The sequence below is a fragment of the Photinus pyralis genome, unplaced genomic scaffold, assembly GCF_008802855.1.
Source record: "Photinus pyralis isolate 1611_PpyrPB1 unplaced genomic scaffold, Ppyr1.3 Ppyr1.4_LG5, whole genome shotgun sequence".
Classification (NCBI taxonomy): domain Eukaryota; kingdom Metazoa; phylum Arthropoda; class Insecta; order Coleoptera; family Lampyridae; genus Photinus; species Photinus pyralis.
The window spans coordinates 47,958,895-47,981,513 of NW_022170596.1; the positions used below are offsets into that span (position 1 = coordinate 47,958,895).

General features: G+C 37.3%; 1 protein-coding gene across 2 annotated transcripts; it reads left to right on the forward strand.

The window, feature by feature from the left end:
- Positions 1 to 15,564: 15,564 nt before the first annotated feature.
- LOC116172432 lies at positions 15,565 to 20,512 on the forward strand. Of its 2 annotated transcripts, XM_031489646.1 has the most exons (3): positions 15,565 to 16,031; positions 16,750 to 17,572; positions 19,384 to 20,512. In XM_031489646.1, exons 1-2 carry the CDS (start codon positions 15,758 to 15,760, stop codon positions 17,568 to 17,570), a joined length of 1,095 nt encoding a protein of 364 aa, XP_031345506.1. In that variant the 5' UTR covers positions 15,565 to 15,757; the 3' UTR covers positions 17,571 to 17,572; positions 19,384 to 20,512. The 2 variants fall into 2 exon arrangements, with proteins under 2 accessions (XP_031345506.1, XP_031345505.1); XM_031489645.1 differs by having other exon boundaries at positions 16,750 to 20,512.
- Positions 20,513 to 22,619: the final 2,107 nt, after the last annotated feature.

The window sequence follows — 22,619 nt, forward strand, 5'->3', positions numbered from 1 at the left end:
ATGTAAGCTCGCATGTAAGGCAATAGGATAAATCCCTGGATAAATCCTTCATACAGATTAGATTTTTCAGAGAATTAGGCACAAAAAAGCAATTGCTAACATCTGCAAAGTGCAAAATCAGGGGTATTTTTGACCCGGACAGATTCCTCCCTGCCACTAATCCGGAAAGTATCGCAAGCATAATTTCTTTGAGCTCGGTGCTGTCAGTGTAAGAAATTAAAGTTTTTCGACAAACAAAATTTCCTGTATTTTTCATCACTTTTTTGTAAGGCTAATCATGCCACTGCTATAGAGCGCGCTAAAGAAAAATATTCCCGGACCCAGTATACCTTAGGCCTTACAAAATGGAAAGACACGAATAAAATGCAGTTATTACTAAAATAGTTATCTACAAGGTGTAAATCGAAAAGTGGAACTTAGGCGTTTAACATGGGAAATTACTTTTTCTTTGCGCAAACGTTTCCTAATTATTTTACGCAAAAATACTTCAAATAAAAGTTATAGAGATATAAATTCTGCATCTAAACGATTATTCTACCTCTTCTTGTACGCGAAAAAATTAATTATAAATATTCTGTTTTCACGAGTTTTTAGTCTAAGTAGCCATGGACTATGATAAAAGAAAAACATAGTCCATGGCTACTTAGACTGAAAACTAGAGCAGCTGCCTGATGGAAGTAACTGATTAACCACCCAATTTTGAAAAATCTCCCCGCTCATAGTTTTGTGATAATCCCTATCGCTACTATTTGAAGTTTGTAATAGATTACACCCTTCCAAAAATCCAAAACGAGACACCGCATGCAAAACAGTAAAACGATTCCCTTCTGATTTAATTTTAGACGGATTACTTTTAATTTCAGAATCGGGTACCCATTTGCGGACGCTGGATCCATTTTGAAAAATCCAAGTTTCGTCCAGATACACGAATGTTATATTTTCACTTTAATTTTGGTATTGCAAGAATTTCCTCAAAAATGTAATTTTGGATGCAACATGTTTTTGTTCACAGAGGATTTTACATTTATTTACGTGTTTGTATTTATAACCCATGGATTTTAGAATGTTACATAAAGTAGTTTTCTCCTTATCAAAATTTTCCCGCGCGTCCGTTAGTAAGTCAGCCAAAGTAAAGTGTTCATTTTTTCAGCGATAATTCCAAATCAGTCGTTTCTTCCCGAAACGAAAAATTTTTATATATAATATTGCAGTTTTAGGTCGTAGGCCAAAATGTTTCAATTCAAACCTATCCAGCCGGATAATTCTTTCAATGGTTTTTTCTGATACCTAGAATAGTACAAACTCCAAAATTAGACCGAAAGTTAAGTTCAATTCATAAATACTCACATCCCAAATGTCACTAAGCCGGGCTAAGATTTCCGCTTTCCTTAGGTCTGGCCTGTCTGTTTTATAATGCCTGTAGGCTATTAAAATTTTTATTTTCGCATCTGAGTTTATGATTTTCGGCATATTTACTTAATTATAAATCACAATTGACTGATACGTATCCATGACGCCGATATACAAACATACTGTGCGATCAAAAATAAGTTGCTGCCGAGTCACCTTAGGAACTTTTGTTTACATGGGAAATTGTATTAACAATAACAGCGATTTAACGCTATACGATTTGTGACAAATTTTGCCGACGTGAATCATTTTTGTATTCATTTGGGCTACTTGGACTGTCTCTAGCGCACATGTTTTACATTTGGCGAATGGCGATCAAGTTTGGGCACTCAAAAAAAAAATTTAGCGACACATGGCTTCTCATAAATCATAATCGAGATTAAGATTCTATTGTAAGCAAGCAATGTAAGCAAAAAATGCGAGTATAATTTATATTAGTGGACAGAACCAAAAGACAAGTTGAAAAGTAAAAAATAAAAACTCTATTACACCGTGATCGACAATGAGATTGGTACAAGAAATCAATACATGTAAACAGTACGCACTCTTTCGATTTATTGAACGATAAATTGGACAATCAGATCGTTACGATTTATCGAAGCAAAGATCGTAGCGTCTAAACCGCGCTTAACTTGAACTTCCAAAGGCGACTCGACTGCAACTCATTTTTGATCGCCCGTTATTAGGTCTAGTCTTAGACTATGAAAGAGAGGGGACCCGTAATAGAGAGCGCGCGCGTGAAGCAAATTGCGATCATACTGCCACCACCAGTGGCGCCCGCTCGGGTATTACATTAGGAAATTACAATTTATTTATACTGCCATCATGGTATGATTAACCTGTGCGTACAGTTGTCGGACATAATATTAGGTTCTTATCTGAATAGAGAGACAAAAAACGCGATAAACGTACGACTGGACTTTGATCGTTTCAGAAACTGGGTTCGCGATATAAGCGCCATATTATTGAAAGTAAAGGGTTTATCCGAGGGTTTTTCATTAAGAGTGCTCGAACTTTGAAATGAAACAAAACAACCTGTTTAAGTGATATTACCACAAGTTTTATAATATTTTAAAGGATATTCGATGACATTATTTATGAAAAATAATTTCAGTGAAATGGCCCCCGCGACTCCGCTGTGGACGTTGCATTGTGGTGGACCAATTTTGGACATGTTCGCTTAAACTGGGCTGAATTTCACGAAGAAAGCGAGTTATACTGGTCTTTAGGGCAGCAATTGACTGTGGTTGGTCTGCATAGACTAGGGAACTGAAAACCCAAGTCTCGGCGCAAAATCCGCCAAGTTAACGTCCCAGAAAGACCCATCTCTTGCGCACTCTGCAGAATGGGCTGCCTGGGGTTTTCTCGCACACTACTATTCCGAACGGCAATAATATTCTCCAACGATCTTGCGTTTCTTTGACGTACAGGAACTGCTTCATCAATCACTAACCCCGTTGTCTCAAATTTTTTATTAAACAACGAATTGTGGACTCTGCAAGATGTCCATGAAAGCCATAAATTGGACGCACCGCACGGAACGTTATGGGGCCCCTTCACGTGCATTCCCGGAACGACGCGCCATCGGTTTTGGAACGAAGCGTGGAGCGCCAACTTCTGGCGCGTTGTGCAGTGAATAAACTACACGTTCGCGCCATTTCATTCATTCCAGAGTGGTACTGTCGACAACAAGATGAGTTTGGTAAAAAAAGATAAATTGCAGCTGTAATTCTTCACAAATATATGATGGATAACGTAAATGAAGAGCCCAAGAAGAGGAGGAAGAGGTCCAAGCCATGGTATTTGAAGAGACAGAAATTTGGCGATTTGATTTTATTACAAGAAATTAATAATACTCGTAATAATACCAATCCAGAGGATTACCACAATTAATGTCACACCGCACAGCACACACAAACAAACCTATAGGACTTTTGCTAATGTAGTCTATCCTTTTTCCTCTCCAATGTTTAACAGCGCATCCTCTTCTAACGGCGCGAAGGGAAGGCGCGAAACGAAACTACACGCTCGCATTTGGCGCGCGGAGGGTCTCGCGCCACGCCAGGAATTCAAACATGTTTGATTCCATCGCTCCACGCCAGGCGCGTATCATTCATGGCGCGAGGATGAACTACACGCACAGTTTTGGATTGACGTCACTCCAAAACTTACGGAGCGTCGTTCCGGGAATGCACGTGAAGGGGCCCTATTAAGGCGAACGGGGCCCTGATTTCGATAATCAATTGTAACCATTTCTACGCAGCGTTTTTAAAATACTAATACACAACCTCACTCTTTCGTACATTAATTTGTCATTCCTGACCACTACTAATAACATCGTTAAAAAATTTTTGTATTCATTTCACTTCATCAATGACGCTCGGCCTGAAGATGACCAGTTAGGTCGAAATCGATAGCCGCATAAGACACAAAACGTGTCTAAAAAGAATTTCTTTAAACCCCTTCCTCAGTTTCTTGTACTTAAGTAATAAGCTGTTGATACTATAGCAAACCGTTGACGATGACAACTGTGATAATATTGAATTAAGATGTCTTCTCCCCTAACGGGTTTAATCATAACGATCTTCCTTCAGGATATCTTGTCTTTATCGAATGTGGCGGCGATCGATGTGTATTACTGCAAACATCGATCGATGACCTCTCTCTTTTGAAGACCAAATCCTATCTGTCGTACTACATGTAAGTACAAAGGCAACATACACTGTAGTTAAACTACTCCATACAAAGTAATCAGTCGCCTAAGGGTTAGGCATCCAAACATGTACATATCTGTTACGTCATGTAACTACATAGTCACGCCGTCACTGGAATATCGCTTGCAGGTTATGTCACTTGCTTACTGTAATCGAGAAATTATCAATGAAAAGAAGTATAAAGCAGTATTTTATTGATGCACAAAAATATAGGACAATTGTAAGATTATGAAAATGAAGACCTTAAAAGTGTTTTATTAACTACCACGAAGATTTAATTAAATTTAGCCAAACCAGACAACGTGCCGTTTTTTATCTTGCCTATGAAATGATATTCCTGCTGGACAACGACCACTGCAACTTTTACAGTTGTACGCAGAACAATTCACCACGTTTATATCACACAGTTTTGCACACACAAACTTTATCACTAATGAAGAAATGTCAATAAATTCACACTGCCACCGCGCTTTGAGCGCCACCGAAAATATGGCGGTCGTCTCGAAATTCGCGTCAAATTCACGCATGCCGTGGATGCGGTATTACGGGTCCCCTCTCTTTCCTTGTCTAAGGGTCTAGTGGCAAACAAAGTGTGAAAGCTCTGACAACATTGTACGTTTAACCTCAAATAATCAAATTAGACATTCCTCTACTTCACAGCTGATTCTGATAGGGAGTTTTAATTTTATTAAACATCAAAACAAAATTCCATGGCTACCTACTTGGACAATAACTATTGAACGGAGTATACGTGTATAGCCAAAATGACATTTCCAATTTTCCAATCGTTTCCAACATTTTTTTAAAAACCACTTTTTTGGATTCCTGGGACCTTGAAACGTTAAGATCCCGTGAAATCTTAAAATCGAAATTTGGAGTGATTTCAATAACCTCCTAATGCTTATTAGTGAGGTTAAAAATAATGGAGAAACCAACATTTTGAGACTTTTGGGGACATTTTGGAACCTTGGCTTTATTTGGAAGAAATATTTTTTTACCTCCTCTATCGCCCGATTCATTGTTGACTGTGTTGTGGCTTGGCCATTTTCAATAAATTTACTTGAAAGATGAAATATTTAAGGAACGATTGTATCAATAAGAACATCCGTGGCGTTTATCTGCAAAGTAAAGCGATTAGGTGGCAAAAAGTCCAATGTGGACTAAAAAAAAAAGAAACGTAATTTTGATTACTATCTAATTCGGAAGCTATTTCCAATTTCCTCGACACCCAATGATTGAAATCAAAACATATTTTCATTTCGCAAGTGCAACGTTACAATCGATCGTAAAAAATCACCCTCGGATATGCGAAGGTATATAATTGAGTGCGATTTATTGTTGGTCATTCGAATCGGCGATTGTATGCTCTGCGTCACATTTTGAAAACTACCGATCCGCGTCATAAATCGAACGACGGCGATTAGAAGGGCGAGATCGATGCAATTAAATTAGTTTTGAAGAGGTCGAATCCATAAACGTCCACCGCTTGTTCGGGAGACGTATTGAAGTTTCGACACGCTTATTTATCACTAGTGCAACAACGAATCGTCTCCGCACTCCAAACCGAATGATATCGGAAAAAAGCTTACCCGCTATCCCTACAAAGTACCTTTGAAAGTGTAGAGGATCAACGAAGGGCAGAATAAGAGTAACGGATCGATATGCCGGTGTGCAAAGCCTACATCCTTCGTCTGTCTCTGGAGGCTTCTAACAATTTGCCATCAACAATCTCTGTATGTGCTTCCTGCTTATGCGAGGCATATTTTCTAGTTAGTGGTTTTTTTTTCCCTCAAACTAAACCGAAATATGCGCGAGCGACATTAATTGTCGAGTTTATGAAATACATTAAGTACATCCTCGTATTGCTAATGGCATACGCGTAAATTGTCGGTTTTGAATAAAATTATGGCCATTTCGTGCCGATTTGTTTTGTTTTAATGATAAATTCGATTTAGTTTAAATTGTACATAAATCTGCGTATAATCGGGCAATAAATATCGCGATTCGAATGTTAGACATTCTAATAAAGTTCGAACCGTCCAACGAGTGTATTAAATGTGCTCGATGCGCGTTAGAGAGAGGATTTTAATTAAAAATGTAATCAATAATGTATGCGTTCGCTTTTAAAGCACATTCCGCAAACGTAACGATGGTATTTTTTTAAATTTGTTTAACACTCGAATTTATGTTTGGCCGAGGGAACCGTTTCTAGTTTTGATTGTTACCTTAAATCACTTGTACGTAGATCGTTTGCAAACAAATACGCATTGCATAACATTTCAAATTAACGTACAAAGAATTTTCCAAACGCAGTTGTTTTTTGTAACCAAGCAAACATCGAAATCATCGTTAAATTATATAAATTTTGCAAAAAGTGAGAAATTACTATTAAAGAACTCCAACCCCAAAAGAAAATCGGTAGCAAAAAGAGAAACAGATGTTATAAACATAATCAAGCAAAAAGAACGTTTTTTACAATGAACATAAGAAGTTAAGAGGAGTTAGTAGTAAAATAATCATTTAACATGTCGGTTAATTACCATACCGCCCCCTTTGAACAAAAAAATTTTGATTCTTTTGATAATTCTTCCAGAACTTTGATGATTTTGCACTATACGAACAATATAGGTACCGATTTATTTAACGAATAAGGTACACGATCCAATTTTTGCTCCCTTTGCTCACCTTAAAGACGTGATACGCATTTTTATTCAGGAACCTGTGGAAGACTTATATACAGGGCGAGTTTTTTCGATTGCATGATCATAAAGTATTGCATTACTCGACAATTTTAAAAGTTGGACTCCTGATTTTTCATTTTTCATTCTCTTGTAATGTAAAATAGAATTGCCTCTCTCGATGGGCAATGGCAATGGACAACATCTACCTTACAGCAAAATTCCTCTGGTAGTGTCTGCATTGAACTAATGCAACGTACCTAGGTACTCAATTTTAAACAAACGCAATGCGCAAAGGTAGAAAACATCAAGTGCCAAGGTGGCTTTAATTTATTTGAACGTCTCGTCTTCATTATGCCCTGGATGTAGATATGACGTAATTTCCGGGGACAGACGTTTAAGTGACATTTTAAAATTGCCCGGCTCGAATGCTCACAAGTAGCAACAAACTTTTTTAATTAAATTCTTTTCTCTCATAAGTATGTGTGGAAACGGTGGAGTGTATTAATAAAATACATGCGCTCATGTAAGCTTCTTAATTGAGACAAGCTTCTGTAAATTGTTTATGAGGAAATATTAAATTTTCACTTTGTAGCGGGTATTTTATTTGACCGTAACCGGTTCTGAATATTTAAGAGACATGTGAAAATAGCAGAAGCCGGTTTAACACCCCGTGGTTGATGCGGGAAAATTAGCTAACGTTTATACACTGCGGTATTTAGTTGTTTTACATAAGATATTGGACATATTTTCATGTGTGCACCCACAAATACATTAGGGAATACTCATTTACTTGCACCTATGATAAGTTTTGAATTCCAAAAAAATTCGCTAAAACAGTAGGTAATACACAAAAAGTTATTGAAACAGTATACAGGCTGTTTCACGCAAACTGTTACCTAAAAGTATTCAGGCTTTCATTGAAACATGAAAATCTACGTCCTTTGACATCACATTTCGTTATACTATTGTTTAAATACTTTACAATGGCTATACCCAGCATCAAAGGTTTTCAAGTTATGCAAGATTTTTCAAAATTTTTAACTGACTACTTTTATTTTGAGCCCTGTACTTATGACTTGAATTTCAACAATACTGACTTGATGCTACATGAGAATGATTTAAATTTTAATCGACCTCATACAGGGTGTCAATTTTAAGCACTCAAACCTTAAAAAGTTGATTTTTTCAAATGAAACCTGCTTTTTTTGCACTTTCAAAAGTGGAAAAAAATTCGAGATCGATCAAGTATTACATTTCCTATATCCAGAGCTGGGCAGAATACTTTCAAAAAGTATTTGAATACTAAATATTAAATACTTTAAATACGTCCAGCACAAGCGAATACTAGATACAGATACATTGAAAAGTATTCAAATACAGCGTGTTTCAAAATAAATAGAGGGGTTTTAACATGTTATAATATTTAATACATCAAACTTACAGCCACAATTGTTATATCAAATGAAAGAGAAACTCAAACAGTTTTACATAATAGCCTACAAGTGTTCAATGTAAGCACCATTCGTCACTTGGCATACGTCAAGACGGTATGCTAGTTCTTCCCAAACTTTGATGAGTGTCTCATTAGTAATTGCTGCAACAGCTGTTTCAATCCTGTTTCTTAAATCGGGAAGGTCGGCTGGCAGTGGAGGCACATACACACGGTCCTTAATAAACCCCCAAAGATAAAAATCACACGGGGTTAGGTCGGGTGACCGTGGAGGCCATGCGAAACAAGCCCTGTCATTAGGCAGCCAGTGTCTTGAAACTGATGATACCATCTACGAATGTTGTTATCACCTGGAGGAGCACAACCGAACTTAATCCGGAACGCACGTTGTACAGTAACAACAGATTCCGTCTTTGCAAACTGTAAAACACAAAACGCTTTCTTTAGTCGCCATCTTTGCTATTAGCGCTTTCTAGCGGATTGCGGCGGAAACATACGCACTGATGCCAACAAACAAAAACTGTTTTGAGTTTCTCTTTCATTTGATATATCACTTGTGGCTGTAAGTTTCATCTATCAAATATTATAACATGTTGAAACCCCTCTATTCATTTTGAAACACGCTGTACTTAAAAAAATAAGTATTCAAATACTTTAGAATGTATTCGAATACTTTATTCGAATACTTTGAAAAGTATTTCATTATCTTACTTTGAAAAGTATTCGAATACTTGTCACTCAAATACATTAAAAATTTAAAATAGTATACTAGATAAAAGTCTTAATACTACTTAAAAAATCAAGTTATACTTTGTATGGGGTTAGCTTTCTTTATATTTCTATTGTTATATACAAATTTAAGGGGAGTAAAAGCGTATTATTATTATTATATTATTATATAGGAGGTACCTACCAGGACCTTTCTTATACCAGTTATATCCTTAAGAATACGTGTACCAGTTTTCAAAGCGATCGTAAGTCGTGCACATGATACGTACGCCTTTCTGAAATTAATCCTAGCGATTTTGGAACAGATCCATTTTTGACCATCCGTTTGTCTGTGTGCATGATAACTTGTTTAGAAACGTGCGATCGCTTTGAAAATTGGTACACATGGTTTTAAGGATATAAGAAAGGTCCCTATTGTTTTTTAGTTACGTAGACTATCGAGTTCGGTATTCAGATGTATCGGATTTTTATATTTGATTTTGTGACAATGGAAACTTTCCCTAAACATTTCTAAATTGTTCTCAAATATTTGAATAACTTAAAAGTACTGCCTATTTTTGAGGCCGGAAAAAAAAATTGTCTGAGATCGACCGGGAAAACATTTTCTTATAGAATTTGGCCCGCAGACTCCATAATTTTAAACAGTTTGAAGATTGGGCTACTAGATCAAAAGTTACAGTCCTTGGAATTTTTTTTCGAAATTGGTTTCTAGTCTATAACTTTTGATTGAGAAGTCTAATCGAAAAAGTACGAATTGTTTTGGATTCTACGCACCAAAATTAACAAGAAAAAGTGTTTTCCCGAGAAATTTTGGTGTAGTCGATTTTTGGTAAAAAAGGAAGGTTATACACTGCCTTTTTTTGAACCCCGAAATAAAAATTGTCTCAGATCGACCCGGAAAAAAAATTTTCTTATAGAATGTGGCCTGTAGAATCCATAATTTCAAACAGTTCCAAGATTGGGCTACTAGTTCAAAAGTTACATCCCTTTGAATTTTCTTTCGAAATTGGTTTCTAGTCTATAACTTTTGATTGAGAAGTCTAATCGAAAAAGTACGAATTGTTTTGGATTCTACACCCCAAAATTAATAAGAAAAAGTGTATTCCCGAGAAATTTTTGTGTAGTCGATTTTTGGTAAAAGAGGAAAGTTAAGTATTCAAATACTATACGAAGTATTCGAATACTAAATATTTGTGAAAGTATTTGAGTCAGAAATACAAATACTGCTTCCATAAAAGTATTTAATTACAAAGTATTTGAATAGGTACTTTAAAGGATTTGAGTACTAAAAAGTATTTACAAAATCGAATACTGCCCAGCTCTGCCTATATCTATATCTAAAATTGACGAAACACAAAACCAGTACCCATACGTTTAATTAATTAAAGTTTGCGATATGTTTCGACATCTGTCATCTTCAGGCGAAGTATTGAAAAGTTTAAATCATTAATACAGGGGGTGAAATTTGACGGGTGAAGGTTAACAAAATAGATTGGTTAAACACGAGTACGAGAAAAATTTAAATAGTCATTTAAGGGCCTCGCTCGTCAAATTTCAAATTTGATCCCTGATTTAAACTTCTCAATTCTCTGTCTGAAGATGACAGATTTCGAAACATGTCGCAAACTTTAATTAATTAAACGTATGGGTACTGGTTTTGTGTTTTCGTCAATTTTAATCCGGTTTTAGATCGCGACACAGTTGCACTACTGCCACAGACACAATTATTTCTGCAATTGACTGTAATAATCTGCTAGTTTTTGTACTGCTCGATTACTCAAGAGTTTTTGATAGAATAAATCATGCTATTCTCTTTGCAATACTTTGATAAAATTTATTTCAAGCTTCCTTAGGAAAAGGACATTAGGACACAACGCGTGTCATTAAATTACCCCATTTCTGATACTACAGGTGTCCCGCAGGGGTCAGTGTTTGGACCTTTACTATATTATATAACACTTCCTATGATATTGCATTTATCACAGGCACAAGGATGACACAATTATTATATCAAGTTCCAATACAATCAATATTCAACTCAATTCTGACCTGTATAAATATAGTTAAGATTTCTGAAGTCCAGATTAATTGCAATAAGTCAGACGTTAAGCTTTTTGTCCGAACGTCGTAGTCCCAATGGGGTGATCTTACCAGTCGTTGATGAATAAAAAATCTTGGCTTGATCAGAAAATAATATGCTATTTGATTATTTGCTACGCATTACTGTTACCCTTTCCGTCGTGTAAGTCTTTGATTACGTGTAAAAATGCACTTTTAGAGGCAATTTTTGAAAAGTAACTTAAATGAATCCGTTTGTTCATATATTTCTCTTTTCTCGACTTACTTTGGGGTTGCGTACGATAAATAACATTCACGATAACATCTTTAATTAACCTGATGATATGTGTACAATACGCAAAGAAAATTGAATCGATGCGCATCTTAGTTAAATTATTAAGAGTTTGCGTTTCCCAGAAAGGAAATGTGCAAATAATGAAAATCGCTGAAACTGAAATGCTATTCTGCATCACCTAATCACGTTTATATTCGTACGTATATCAATTTACAATGTTCGTTTATAAGAATGCAAAAAATGGTGCGACTACCCTGAATATCTTCGAACTGCATGTCGCTAACAACAAACAGTTGAAGATCACGAACTGATGGTGTGATTTTACTAATTAAAATGCACCATGTACTAATTAGACTGGCATGTTCTATCGTTAGCCTTACATTTTGGATCCAATAAAGGAGTTAAAATTCATGTGCAAACGCGGTTTCAAGATCAACTTAAAGAAATGTATGCCATAAGACTATGCAAATTTTTAATTGCATCGTTATTTATTGAACGATTCTTGTATTATAAAAATGTTCATCTTACTTTAGTGAATAGTCACTAGTCTAAAAGGCCTAAAGATGCTACATCTAATAAACCCAAAACTAGTTATTTAAACAGATATTTGTCGTACAGAGCTATATCGAAACCCGTGCTTAATGAAAGCTCCCATAGGGCTCTGGAAAATTGCTTAATCAATTAAAACAACACACTTCTCGTGTTTTAATAACCTCGCTCGTTTAATGCAATGAGCACAAAGAAAAATAATTTGTTTAAAATTGAATAGATTTGATTGTAAAATCTTCATTGTATAACTTGGCCGTTATCCAATTATCGATGTAACCCCGATGCCAATAATTATTTTGGATTTTTGCCAGATTTGCCAGTAGAACGACACTACTATATGCACACATCCATATAAATCTGTAATATGAGGTTACTTAGTGCTCCGATTAATTTGTATGCTCGAAACTGCTCGTATGTCGATTTTTTTTCGAAATTCGTTTAATTGCGAGCCAAGGACGTAATGAGGCCGAAACTTACAAATCGGGCAGATTAGGATTTTCGGGCGAACGGGGGTGGTGTTTTCGTAGAAGGTGGGTTTTAAGTATTATCCTGATTTAGCGACCGTTGCTTTTAACCGACACCCCCGACTTTTAGACAAATTTACAGTCGTGCCGGTGCACACACGAGCAGTTTCGAGCCAATTTCCCTATATTACAGCGCGATGGCGCGCGACTAGAGAGCTGCCACCATTAATCATGTTGCCCCAGCCCGCATTTACATATCCCGCTATCAATTTTTATCCCGTGACGTCATAAATCGCGACCACAACAATCGCGTTGCATGTGAATAGAAAACGGGATTCGCTCAGGGCGACGGGCTACAATCCTATTGTTTTATAGAAGACAAGTTATTGCCACCGCCGCCGTCGTGCTAAGGTCTTTCTAAATCCGCGTCGCGCTGCTCAAAATGACCTTTTTTTCAATGCGATCTCATAATTTCCAAGATATCACCTACAGATACAAGCGAATGCTACCATTTCGAACTATTTTTCCTCTATTTAGATTTTTATCCGCCACTGCCTATGCATATACGTATACTTCCCGATTCTCCAGAGAAACGCTCTTGGAATAAATTACGACGTAACGTTAACGCGGTTCAGTTTCAACTTTGCGGCTCACCTCCAACTGGTCAATTTATTTACGAACAACGGAAGCCATCTCCTACGGCTATTAGCTTGATCCCCAAATGCAAAGAAGCTAATCAACCGTTAGCGAAATGCTAATTTTAATTAGTAATTCGAATATACTTAATCCAATTCTAGTCGCTTATGTAGCTTTCTCTAAGCCACGTCCTATGGGCTAAATTCTCCAACTGTCTTAAGACACTATCATTTTGTTATAATTCATGTAACATAGTAGTCGTTTTAGTATTAAGTTGGCATCCCACTTTTCCAAACCCTTAAAATATCGTACTCGTTTTGTATTGATTCAAAATTAATTCTATGAGTATTATTATTTATAAAATTAATTATTGGTTTTAAGGAAAAAAATTCCTCCATGTGATGTTTTTGTCCGTCTGTCCTGTTTCTCGTCGAACTCGAAAAGTAATATAGACAGCGATGTTATACCTTCGAAAATCGATTTCTACGAGTTCAAGGATCGGCGCTATTGAATATGAGCCGGATTAAAAGTCTGTTTTCCGAATGTGAGCTGAGTGACAAAAAAATTCGTTACTGAAAATCGTATGCGATTCGCCGTATCGAGTTTTTAGCACGTTTTTGAAAAAAAAGTAGCGTTTATACATATATTCATTTTGGCTGTTCGGTTGGTCGGTCGGTCGGCTGCAAAGGTCGACGCATCGAGTAACTTCTAACCATTTCCCAAAGTTTCATCGCAATTGGATGAACAGATTCTACAGGCATAAGACACAGACAGACAGGCAACATTCATTTTTTATGTAGATAGTAGCAGAGCCGACGAACGTTGTCCCGGCGAACCTCGTATACAGGATATTTCAAAAAATGGTCGGATATTTTATCTGCGTATAGTTTTCTTAAAAAGAAACAAAAAAGTCTTAATCAACATAAATTCGCAAATTAAGTGTTTCAGAGTTGATTTTGTATCTTAAGTTAAATATTTTCATATCCGAACGAATAAGAGCTTCCTTTCAAGGAGGATGAGCAGTCTGTGTGCAAATGAAAGGAGGGCATCATTGAGCATCTTCTTTTAAGTACTTGACGTGGGCCGTGGCATTAAGAAATAACACTGTTCGTTTGTTTTTATTAACGTAATTTGTTGACGACGATACAAAATTTACCTACTCTTTGAAACACTTAATTTGCGGACCTATGTTTATTAAGACCTCTTGGCTTCTTTTCATGAGTACTATACGTGGATAATGCCATTACAATGTGCACATTTTAAATCCTTTGAGGTTTTGCGAGTTAAGAGATGTCGTTTTAGGACATGTTGGTGAAGTGTTGCAAAATCACACTGTGCACATTTTAAATCCGTAGAAGACCTAATACCTACTAATTTGATAACCTTTTCCACCCTACACTCTGGTATACTTCTAAAACAGAAAATCGAACCCACCTGAAATCGCAAATAGGTAACCTATACCTATCACTCTTTAATTGGATAGTTTTTAATTTGACGGAAATGAGTTTTCTTTGGAGTCTGGTCCGCGCAGTGACTTTTCGGTGCTAGTTTACCGGACCGAATTTACCGCACTTCTTATTTGACTAGGGCTGGCAATTATTTTTTATCCTATACAAGGAGAAACTTACATTTTCTCGCCTGTGTGAGGACGCGAAAGAAGACAATTGCACGCATGGAGCGAGAAAATTCAATTTTGTCGGCTAGGCGAGAAAAAAAAATACGCCTTATGTAAGCTAGATGGCGCGGTTGTAATAAAATGTCAAAGAAGTTATTTCTTTTTAATTAAATAAGAAACATAAAATCGTCAACACTGATTTAATAATTAAATTTACCCTATGTTCACTTTATTTTACTGAATTCAAGAATTTATTTAATTACCGCGAACCTATACCTATCAATGTTTCGTGAATTTGAATACTTTCCCAATATCACGTGACCAATTCAAACGTTTCAAACTTAAGTCATAATCTCCCATTTACTTTCAATAACGAGCATCTGTGTCAATACATTTAACATCAAGATATACTTTGCACTGTAAGTAGAACACTGCTTATCCGCAATAAGTAGCATTTTAACATACGAGACTACCCCGAAGTTAAAATGTGTCCAGTGTGACTGTAAGGAATGAATAAATGTATTTATAAAACACACATTTTTTTAAAATACAAGATCATCAAGGATTTAAAGTGTGCACATTGCGCTTTCGTCGCCAAGCATAAATCCAGCCTTAAAAGCATCTTACATTTGACAAGACATGGATACTGCGAAGGATTTAAAATGTAACCGGTGTGATTTTGTCCCTGAAAACACACATTCAATTTTAAAACACATTTGTTAATACACAAGACCAGTAATAATTTCAAATGCGCCTGGTATTAATTACAACCCCTTAAATCCCGTTATTTTCTAAGGAAATAATCACGGGCCAGTGAAATGCCGGAAATGTCAACTCAGTTCGCACATGATCGGTATTCTCCACTTGCACCTCTGCTCTGTTGCACCGTGACTCCCTTCGGTGACTCCGCACTGTGCAATCGCAAGCGCGCTAGAATTTGAATTTGCGTTGAACTGTATTATAAGTTGCTCTCGTCTCATAAATATAAGTGTAGTACCCCCCTATTCTACGCCTAAACCACAACGTTTTAAAGACAAAAAATCCCGTACGCCAACTAACCAGGCGCGCACCCCTAATTCGTCATTCTTCTTATTTGTGCGGTTTAAACCACACGTGTTTTGTGTTCTTCTGCGTGTTGTGTTTCTCTTGTGTTTTAATGGGGAAACGACGAGAAAGAAGTCCTGATAGCAGGATGGAAAGAAAACGGAGGAGACTGTTGCGGAAACTTGAAAAGTTGGATCGTGTCTCGACCCAAAGGAAACGAGATAGCGTGGATTCCCTTACCATCAGCGATACGGCTGATACAAGTTCAGACCGCGGGAATACTCCCGAATTGGACACGGTCAATTACGGAAATATACATTTCCGTGCGGACGATATTCATGAGGATGCTGCCGCTGCCTTCCCGGAGCAGGAGCCGTCTGAAGAAGGTATTTAATTCACTAATCACTCGCGTTGCTGCGATCATTTAGTAGAGGAATATTCCTCTTAAGGCCAATGATATCATTGAGCAGACTGTTTAACTGTTCAAGTGAATTTTCACTTTTGGTACCTAATTACGTACCGATTTTGGAATGCACCACTTCTGACCGCGGGAATAATCCCGAATTGGACACGGTCAGTTACGGGAATATATATTTCCGTACGGACGATTTTCACGAAGATGCAGGATGCTGCTGTCGCGTTAACGGTAGCAGGAGCCGTCCGAGGAAGGTATTTAATTAATTCGCATTGTTGCGATCGGTTAAGAGGGGTATTCCTCTTAGGCCAATGATATCATTGAGCTAGCTATTTAACTGTTTAAGTGAATTTTCACTTTTTGGTAATTACGTAATATTTTTGGAATGTATTGTTAAAAAACGTAGATATTTGTCTACCTGGTTTTCGGTCAGGATGAAGGGCAGTGAAAGGCGCACTGTTAGTGCGGCTCCCTTATTTTTTGCGAGGGCGTTTAAGAGCGCGACGAATTCATTCGACGCGCTAGGGTGTTTATTCGAACAAACAGATGCCTTTTCATTGGGTTGATCCTAATGTGGAAATGAGCCGTAGAACTCTTACATTCCTTACTATTTCTTTCCCATTTTGAGACTGTTTTGTCTTACAAGGGATTTTCTTAGAAAATTTTTTCTTATTGATTTTTGTTTCTAGAGGAAAATGAAAGTAATACTACTGTCCAGGACATGCCCCTATCAAAGGACATCCTGAAAATTATCGGCGTTACGGAGAAGCAAAATCAGACCGATTCTTTTATTAGAAAAGAGCTGGTTGCGAGTTGGCTGGATATCGTAAAACGGAGATTGAGTGAAGACGTTCGGACGGAATGTGTGCTCCGTTACCCTCCTCCGACCAACTGCAAATTTTTAGAAGCCCCAAAATTAAATGTGGAAGTGGCGGCAGCTACTAACGTAGCGTCAGTGAACCGAGACAACCGTCTGCTTGGTTTTCAGAAACAATTGGGTTGCAGCATTTCTGCAATCGGAAGGGCGCTGTCCTTGCTTTTGGAGCAGGATGGGAACACCAACCTACAGCTGGTGCGATCCCTCAGCGATGCAGGGAAACTATTGGTCGACCTTTTTTCATCATACTCTTCCACCAGAAAAGAGTTACTTGCCCTAGGACTCAGTAAAGAGTTTAAGGATACACTACATAATGCCGAGGTGGATGACTGGTTGTTCGGAATCAATCTGGACGAGAGATTGAGGGCATCCAAGAATTTGGAGAAGGTTAGCCAAGAATTGAGACCTGCCAAACCGAAGGCGCCAGTTGCGTATCGGGAAGCAAAAAACTCCAGAGGTCGGTCCCTGTTCCCTCGAGTTCGGCGGGACCGTCAACCTTTCCACCAACGGACTCGGCCCTTTTACAGTGCTCGACCAAAATCCCTTCTGGAGGGGAGAAACCTAGCAAGAATGCAACTTCAACAGACGAGGCAACAGAGGAGACCTGTAACAAAGCGCCCGTGGCAGCATTAGCTGTAAGTCGTTCAGCTGGAAGATTAAAGAAATTTTACTCTTCTTGGCTTAGTATTACTAGGAATGGTACTGTTTTGTCATGGATTAAGGGAATAAAGATTCCCTTCTTAAAGTATCCACAACAATTTTTTGTAAAACGGGAACCTAGTTGGTCACAGACAGAGGTTATTAACCTACAAAGAGCCTTAGCTGACCTTTTAAAATTGGGGGCTATTAGTCGAGTGACAAGTTGTTCTGGGCAATTTATCTCAAATATTTTTTTAGTCCCGAAACCAGACGGTAGCTTACGTTTAATATTGAATTTAAAAGAGCTTAATGACTTTATTGCTTATAATCATTTTAAACTGGAAGATATCAAGACTGCCCGGACATTAGTTAGCAAAAATTGTTTTCTAGCTAAATTAGATTTGAAGAATGCCTATTTCCTCTTGTCAATTGATAGAGGTCATAGAAAATTTTTGAGATTTTCATTTAACGGAGACTTATTTGAGTTTAATTGTTTACCATTTGGTTTAAGTTGTGCTCCATATATTTTTACTAAGATTATGAAGCCAGTTGTTTCCCACCTTAGAACTGCTGGACTTTTATCAGTGGTTTATCTGGACGACTTCTTACTTTTAGGAGATTCCTATAGGAATTGTTTGCATAACGTTACTCAGACCACTACCCTTTTGGAGTCTTTGGGATTTATTATAAATAAAGAAAAGAGTTGCATGGCTCCTCAACAGGTTTGTGAATTTTTGGGATTTACTATTAATACTGTAGAAATGTCTATTAAAATTCCGGATAAAAAAGTTGAGAAACTGTTTAAGATGGTAAATAATTTCTCTATTTTAAACTTTTGCAAGATACGTGAGTTTGCTACATTGGTAGGAAAGTTGGTCTCCATAAACCCGGCCATGAAGTTTGGTTGGCTTCACACTAGGAATTTTGAAAGAGTAAAACTGTTAGCTTTAAATTCTCATGGAGAAAATTATGACGCAACCATGCAAATTCCCTCTAGTCTAAAGGATGACTTTGAGTGGTGGCGAAAAAATTTATCAAATTCAGGAAACAGTTTAGAGAAATTACAATTTGACTTGGAGATTTTTTCAGATGCTTCAAATACAGGTTGGGGAGTATGTTGCAAGGGATTGAGAACACATGGCCATTGGTCAGCCTCAGAGCAATCTTACCACATAAACCTTCTTGAATTACAGGCTGCTTTCTTTGGCCTAAAATGCTTTGCAAGTAATATTAAAAACAAGAATATTGTGTGTCGCATAGACAATACCACAGCAATTGCTTGTATTAATAAGATGGGCAGTGTTCAATTTCCAAAACTGAATAGTTTAACTAGGGAGATTTGGCATTGGTGCGAGAATAGAAATATCTTTATTTTTGCATCTTATATAAGATCTGTTGAAAACGTAGATGCCGATCGAGAATCGCGCAGAGCGCTATCGATAGAAACTGAATGGGAGCTGTCTACCTTTGCATTTGGAAAAATCTGTCACACGTTTGGTTACCCGGTAATTGATCTATTTGCGTCTAGATTAAACAAAAAATGCGATAAGTTTATATCTTGGTTTAGAGATCCAGAAGCCAGCGAAGTAAATGCATTCACTGTAAGCTGGGCAAACCTTTGGTTCTATGCCTTTCCTCCTTTCACCTTAATTTTAAAAGTGCTGAATAAAATTAATGCTGATAAGGCTAAGGGTATTGTAGTGGTGCCTCTTTGGCCAGCTCAACCATGGTTTCCGTTATTTAAGTCTATGTTAGACAGCCCCCTAATAATATTTGAACCTAACAGAAGGCTTCTCTCTTTTGATAGGCGACCACACCCGCTTTGGAGACGGATTTCCCTGGCGGTAGGAATCTTATCAGGGAAGCCTTAAAGCGCAAAGATGTTCCCATGGCAGCGGTGGATATTTGTGTGAAATCTATTTCGGAAAGCACACTAAAACAATACGATAGTGGCTTGAAACGTTGGTGGATTTTTTGTTTAAAGAACGGACTAGATGTTTTTAATAGTTCTGCCAGACAGGTTCTAGAGTATCTTACATGCGAGTTTGATAGAGGAGCCTCTTTTGGAACTCTCAACTCTTATCGGGCTGCCCTGGGGCACATTTTAAATTTTAACTTAAGTGAAAGCGGACCTATTAAGAGATTTTTTAAGGGAGTTAGTAATGTTAGACCTCATTTACCAAAATACAGTCATATCTGGGACCCAGCTATAGTTTTAGATTTTCTATCCGGATGGAATAATGAGGAAATATCGTTAGATTTGTTAACTAAGAAAGTAGCGGTGTTATTGGCATTAGCAACTGGGCATAGAGTTCAAACGCTTTCTAACATTCTAGTTGAGGACATAACGATTTTAGAAGAGAAGATTGAAATTAAGATTCCCTTAAGGATTAAGACCTCTGCCAAAAATCGTTATCAACCTGTGTTGCGTATTCCGTTCTTTAAGGAAAGGCTACCGATTTGTGTAGCATCTGCCATTTTAACATATTTGGATAAGACTAGTGTCGTTAGGGCCTCTTCTGGGCAAAGACTTTTTATAGCCCACAAGAAGCCTTTTCACAATGTCTCGAGCCAGACAATAAGCAGGTGGATTAAAGATGTTTTAAAATCTAGCGGGATTGATACTAATTTGTTTACTGCACACAGTACTCGGCATGCTTCAACATCAGCAGCAGCAGGAAGAGGTGTTAGTATCGATACCATAAGAACCACTGCTGGTTGGTCGGCAAAGTCAGAGACCTTTGCTCGATTTTATCAAAGGCCTTTTGACAAATTACAGGACTTTGCTAGTGCAGTCCTATCTAGTTAATAGCGAAGCATCGAATGTTTATTGTTTATACTATTCAGTTTACTTTTTCTGTGGAATGCTCGGTTATGATTTAAGTGCTTATAGTAGCCTAGGTTTGGATGAAGTTATTATACTTTGATTAGATGTTGTTGCTTCTTTCAAGATCTACACTTATATTTATGAGACGAGAGCAACTTATAATTTATGGATCAAACGAACTTACCTTAAGTGAAGTTCGATCCAAATTATGAGTTGCTCTCGTTGAAATAAATATGTCCCACCCATCCCCTGCCCAAATTGCAACAACATCAGCTTTAAATGAATGACGAATTAGGGGTGCGCGCCTGGTTAGTTGGCGTACGGGATTTTTTGTCTTTAAAACGTTGTGGTTTAGGCGTAGAATAGGGGGGTACTACACTTATATTTATTTCAACGAGAGCAACTCATAATTTGGATCGAACTTCACTTAAGGTAAGTTCGTTTGATCCATAAATATAAGGGAAAGGGGTAAATGTACGAGTAAAAAATATACTCGTGGACCCACTTAGATTGCACCGTTTCGTAAAATTTTCGCGTAGTCAGCAGGAAACGTGGAAATAAACAAAACAAACGCGTGCACGTTGACGCGTTAAAGCAAATCTAAATTCAAGCGCTTGCGGTTGGACGTTGTTGAGGGATTAATTTTAAATGTAAGTGTATAGGATAAAAAATATTGTGTGCACCACGGCACGAAAGTTGTTTTCCGGGCCTCGGGAAGTGGCCAGCCTCGGCTGCGCCTCGCCTGGCCATATCTTCCTTCGCCCCGGAAAACAACCACTTTCCCGCCTTGGTACACAAAGTACTATTATTGGAAGTTAATATTCGAACAATCATTCTAATAATCGAATAATTCTCGTTGTGAGAACATTCAAATCCGAACATTGGACGCTGGATACAATTCTCAAAATATAATAATGAGACATGTTGGGCCGAATATTCGAATATATTTGAATCATCTGTCGATTGAAACGAGTTACACTCCCTGTGACTATGTTTCCCATAAGAAACTGACCAAACTAAGCAGAGTTTGATTCGTTTAGTGCCAAAAAGAGATGGTGAAGTAATTCTGTCCTTTCCTATCTTGGTTTATAAAACGACATCGAAACCCAAGAAGGATTTAAATAACAATTGGCGTTTTCTTTCGTAGATAAAGTTTAGGCCGTAACGTCGCGGCGCGACCGGAGGTAATTGGAATACAATCGTTTCTCGTCAATGATCAATTTTAATATCGAGTCAGAGTTGTAAAAATTTACACGCCATTAAACTGATTCGCGGCGATGGAATTTATTTATATCCTCGAAGTTTATTAGATGAAACAATTTGAATATATGTGTGCGTATAAGAAAATTTATAATCTGAATGGGGCATTTGATATATATATCATAAAAGCAATTTTGAGATCACGATTGGTTAGTTTTACATAAAAATTCCAAACCGTTTCTTTTACTCTTCTTACGAAAAAAAGGAAGGAAAACTTTTTTGCGGCTTCAACATTAAATATTTACGACAATATCTTTAATTTTTTTTCCTTTTCGGAAATAAAGAATGCGCCCTTTATTCAATCGCGTTAAATGAAAAGCTTTCGTATGATTGGTTTCCCACATTCAAGGTTATAATTAAGCTCGCGAGGTTCTCGACCCTCCATCTTCCTTTCCTTATTCGCACTTCCGACCGATTTACTCGATTCTTTTTAATAGCGGAGTCTTCCCTTAATGGGGGATAAATAACTAAATTAATTAATTTATTTACTGAAACCTTTACGATTTTGCATTAACGCCGTGACGATATAAATGAAATTGGTTCCATTTTTCTTTTTATGGCATTCGTATGATCTTTTATTTACGATTTATGTTGTTTTTCTGTTTGGTTTACAATATTTTCCTTCCAGTTTCCTTTTTTCCTTTAACGTAGCCAACCTAGTCCTATACTTTGTACAGTTATGCGGCTTTGATTACCGTAACCTCATGTCGCTGTAGTAGATATGAATCCCACAAAATCCATTTCTACCAGTAGATGATCTTTCTAACAGAAAACTGCTACGGGGCAGTCGGTTTGTGCATAACATATACATTTAAACTTGGAAGTATATGTTGGACACCCCTGCACATATTTGAAATACTTTGTACAGTTTACCTATCTAATGTTAATTTGTACGGTTTACCTAGATTATAAGTTATAACAAAAGGACCGGCTTAGGGCAGGTAATTAACCTTGGC

Coding starts and splice junctions, on each gene's coding strand:
- LOC116172432 (XM_031489645.1), top strand. CDS start 18,116: ATGAAGCCAGTTGTTTCCCACCTTAGAACTGCTGGACTTTTATCAGTG.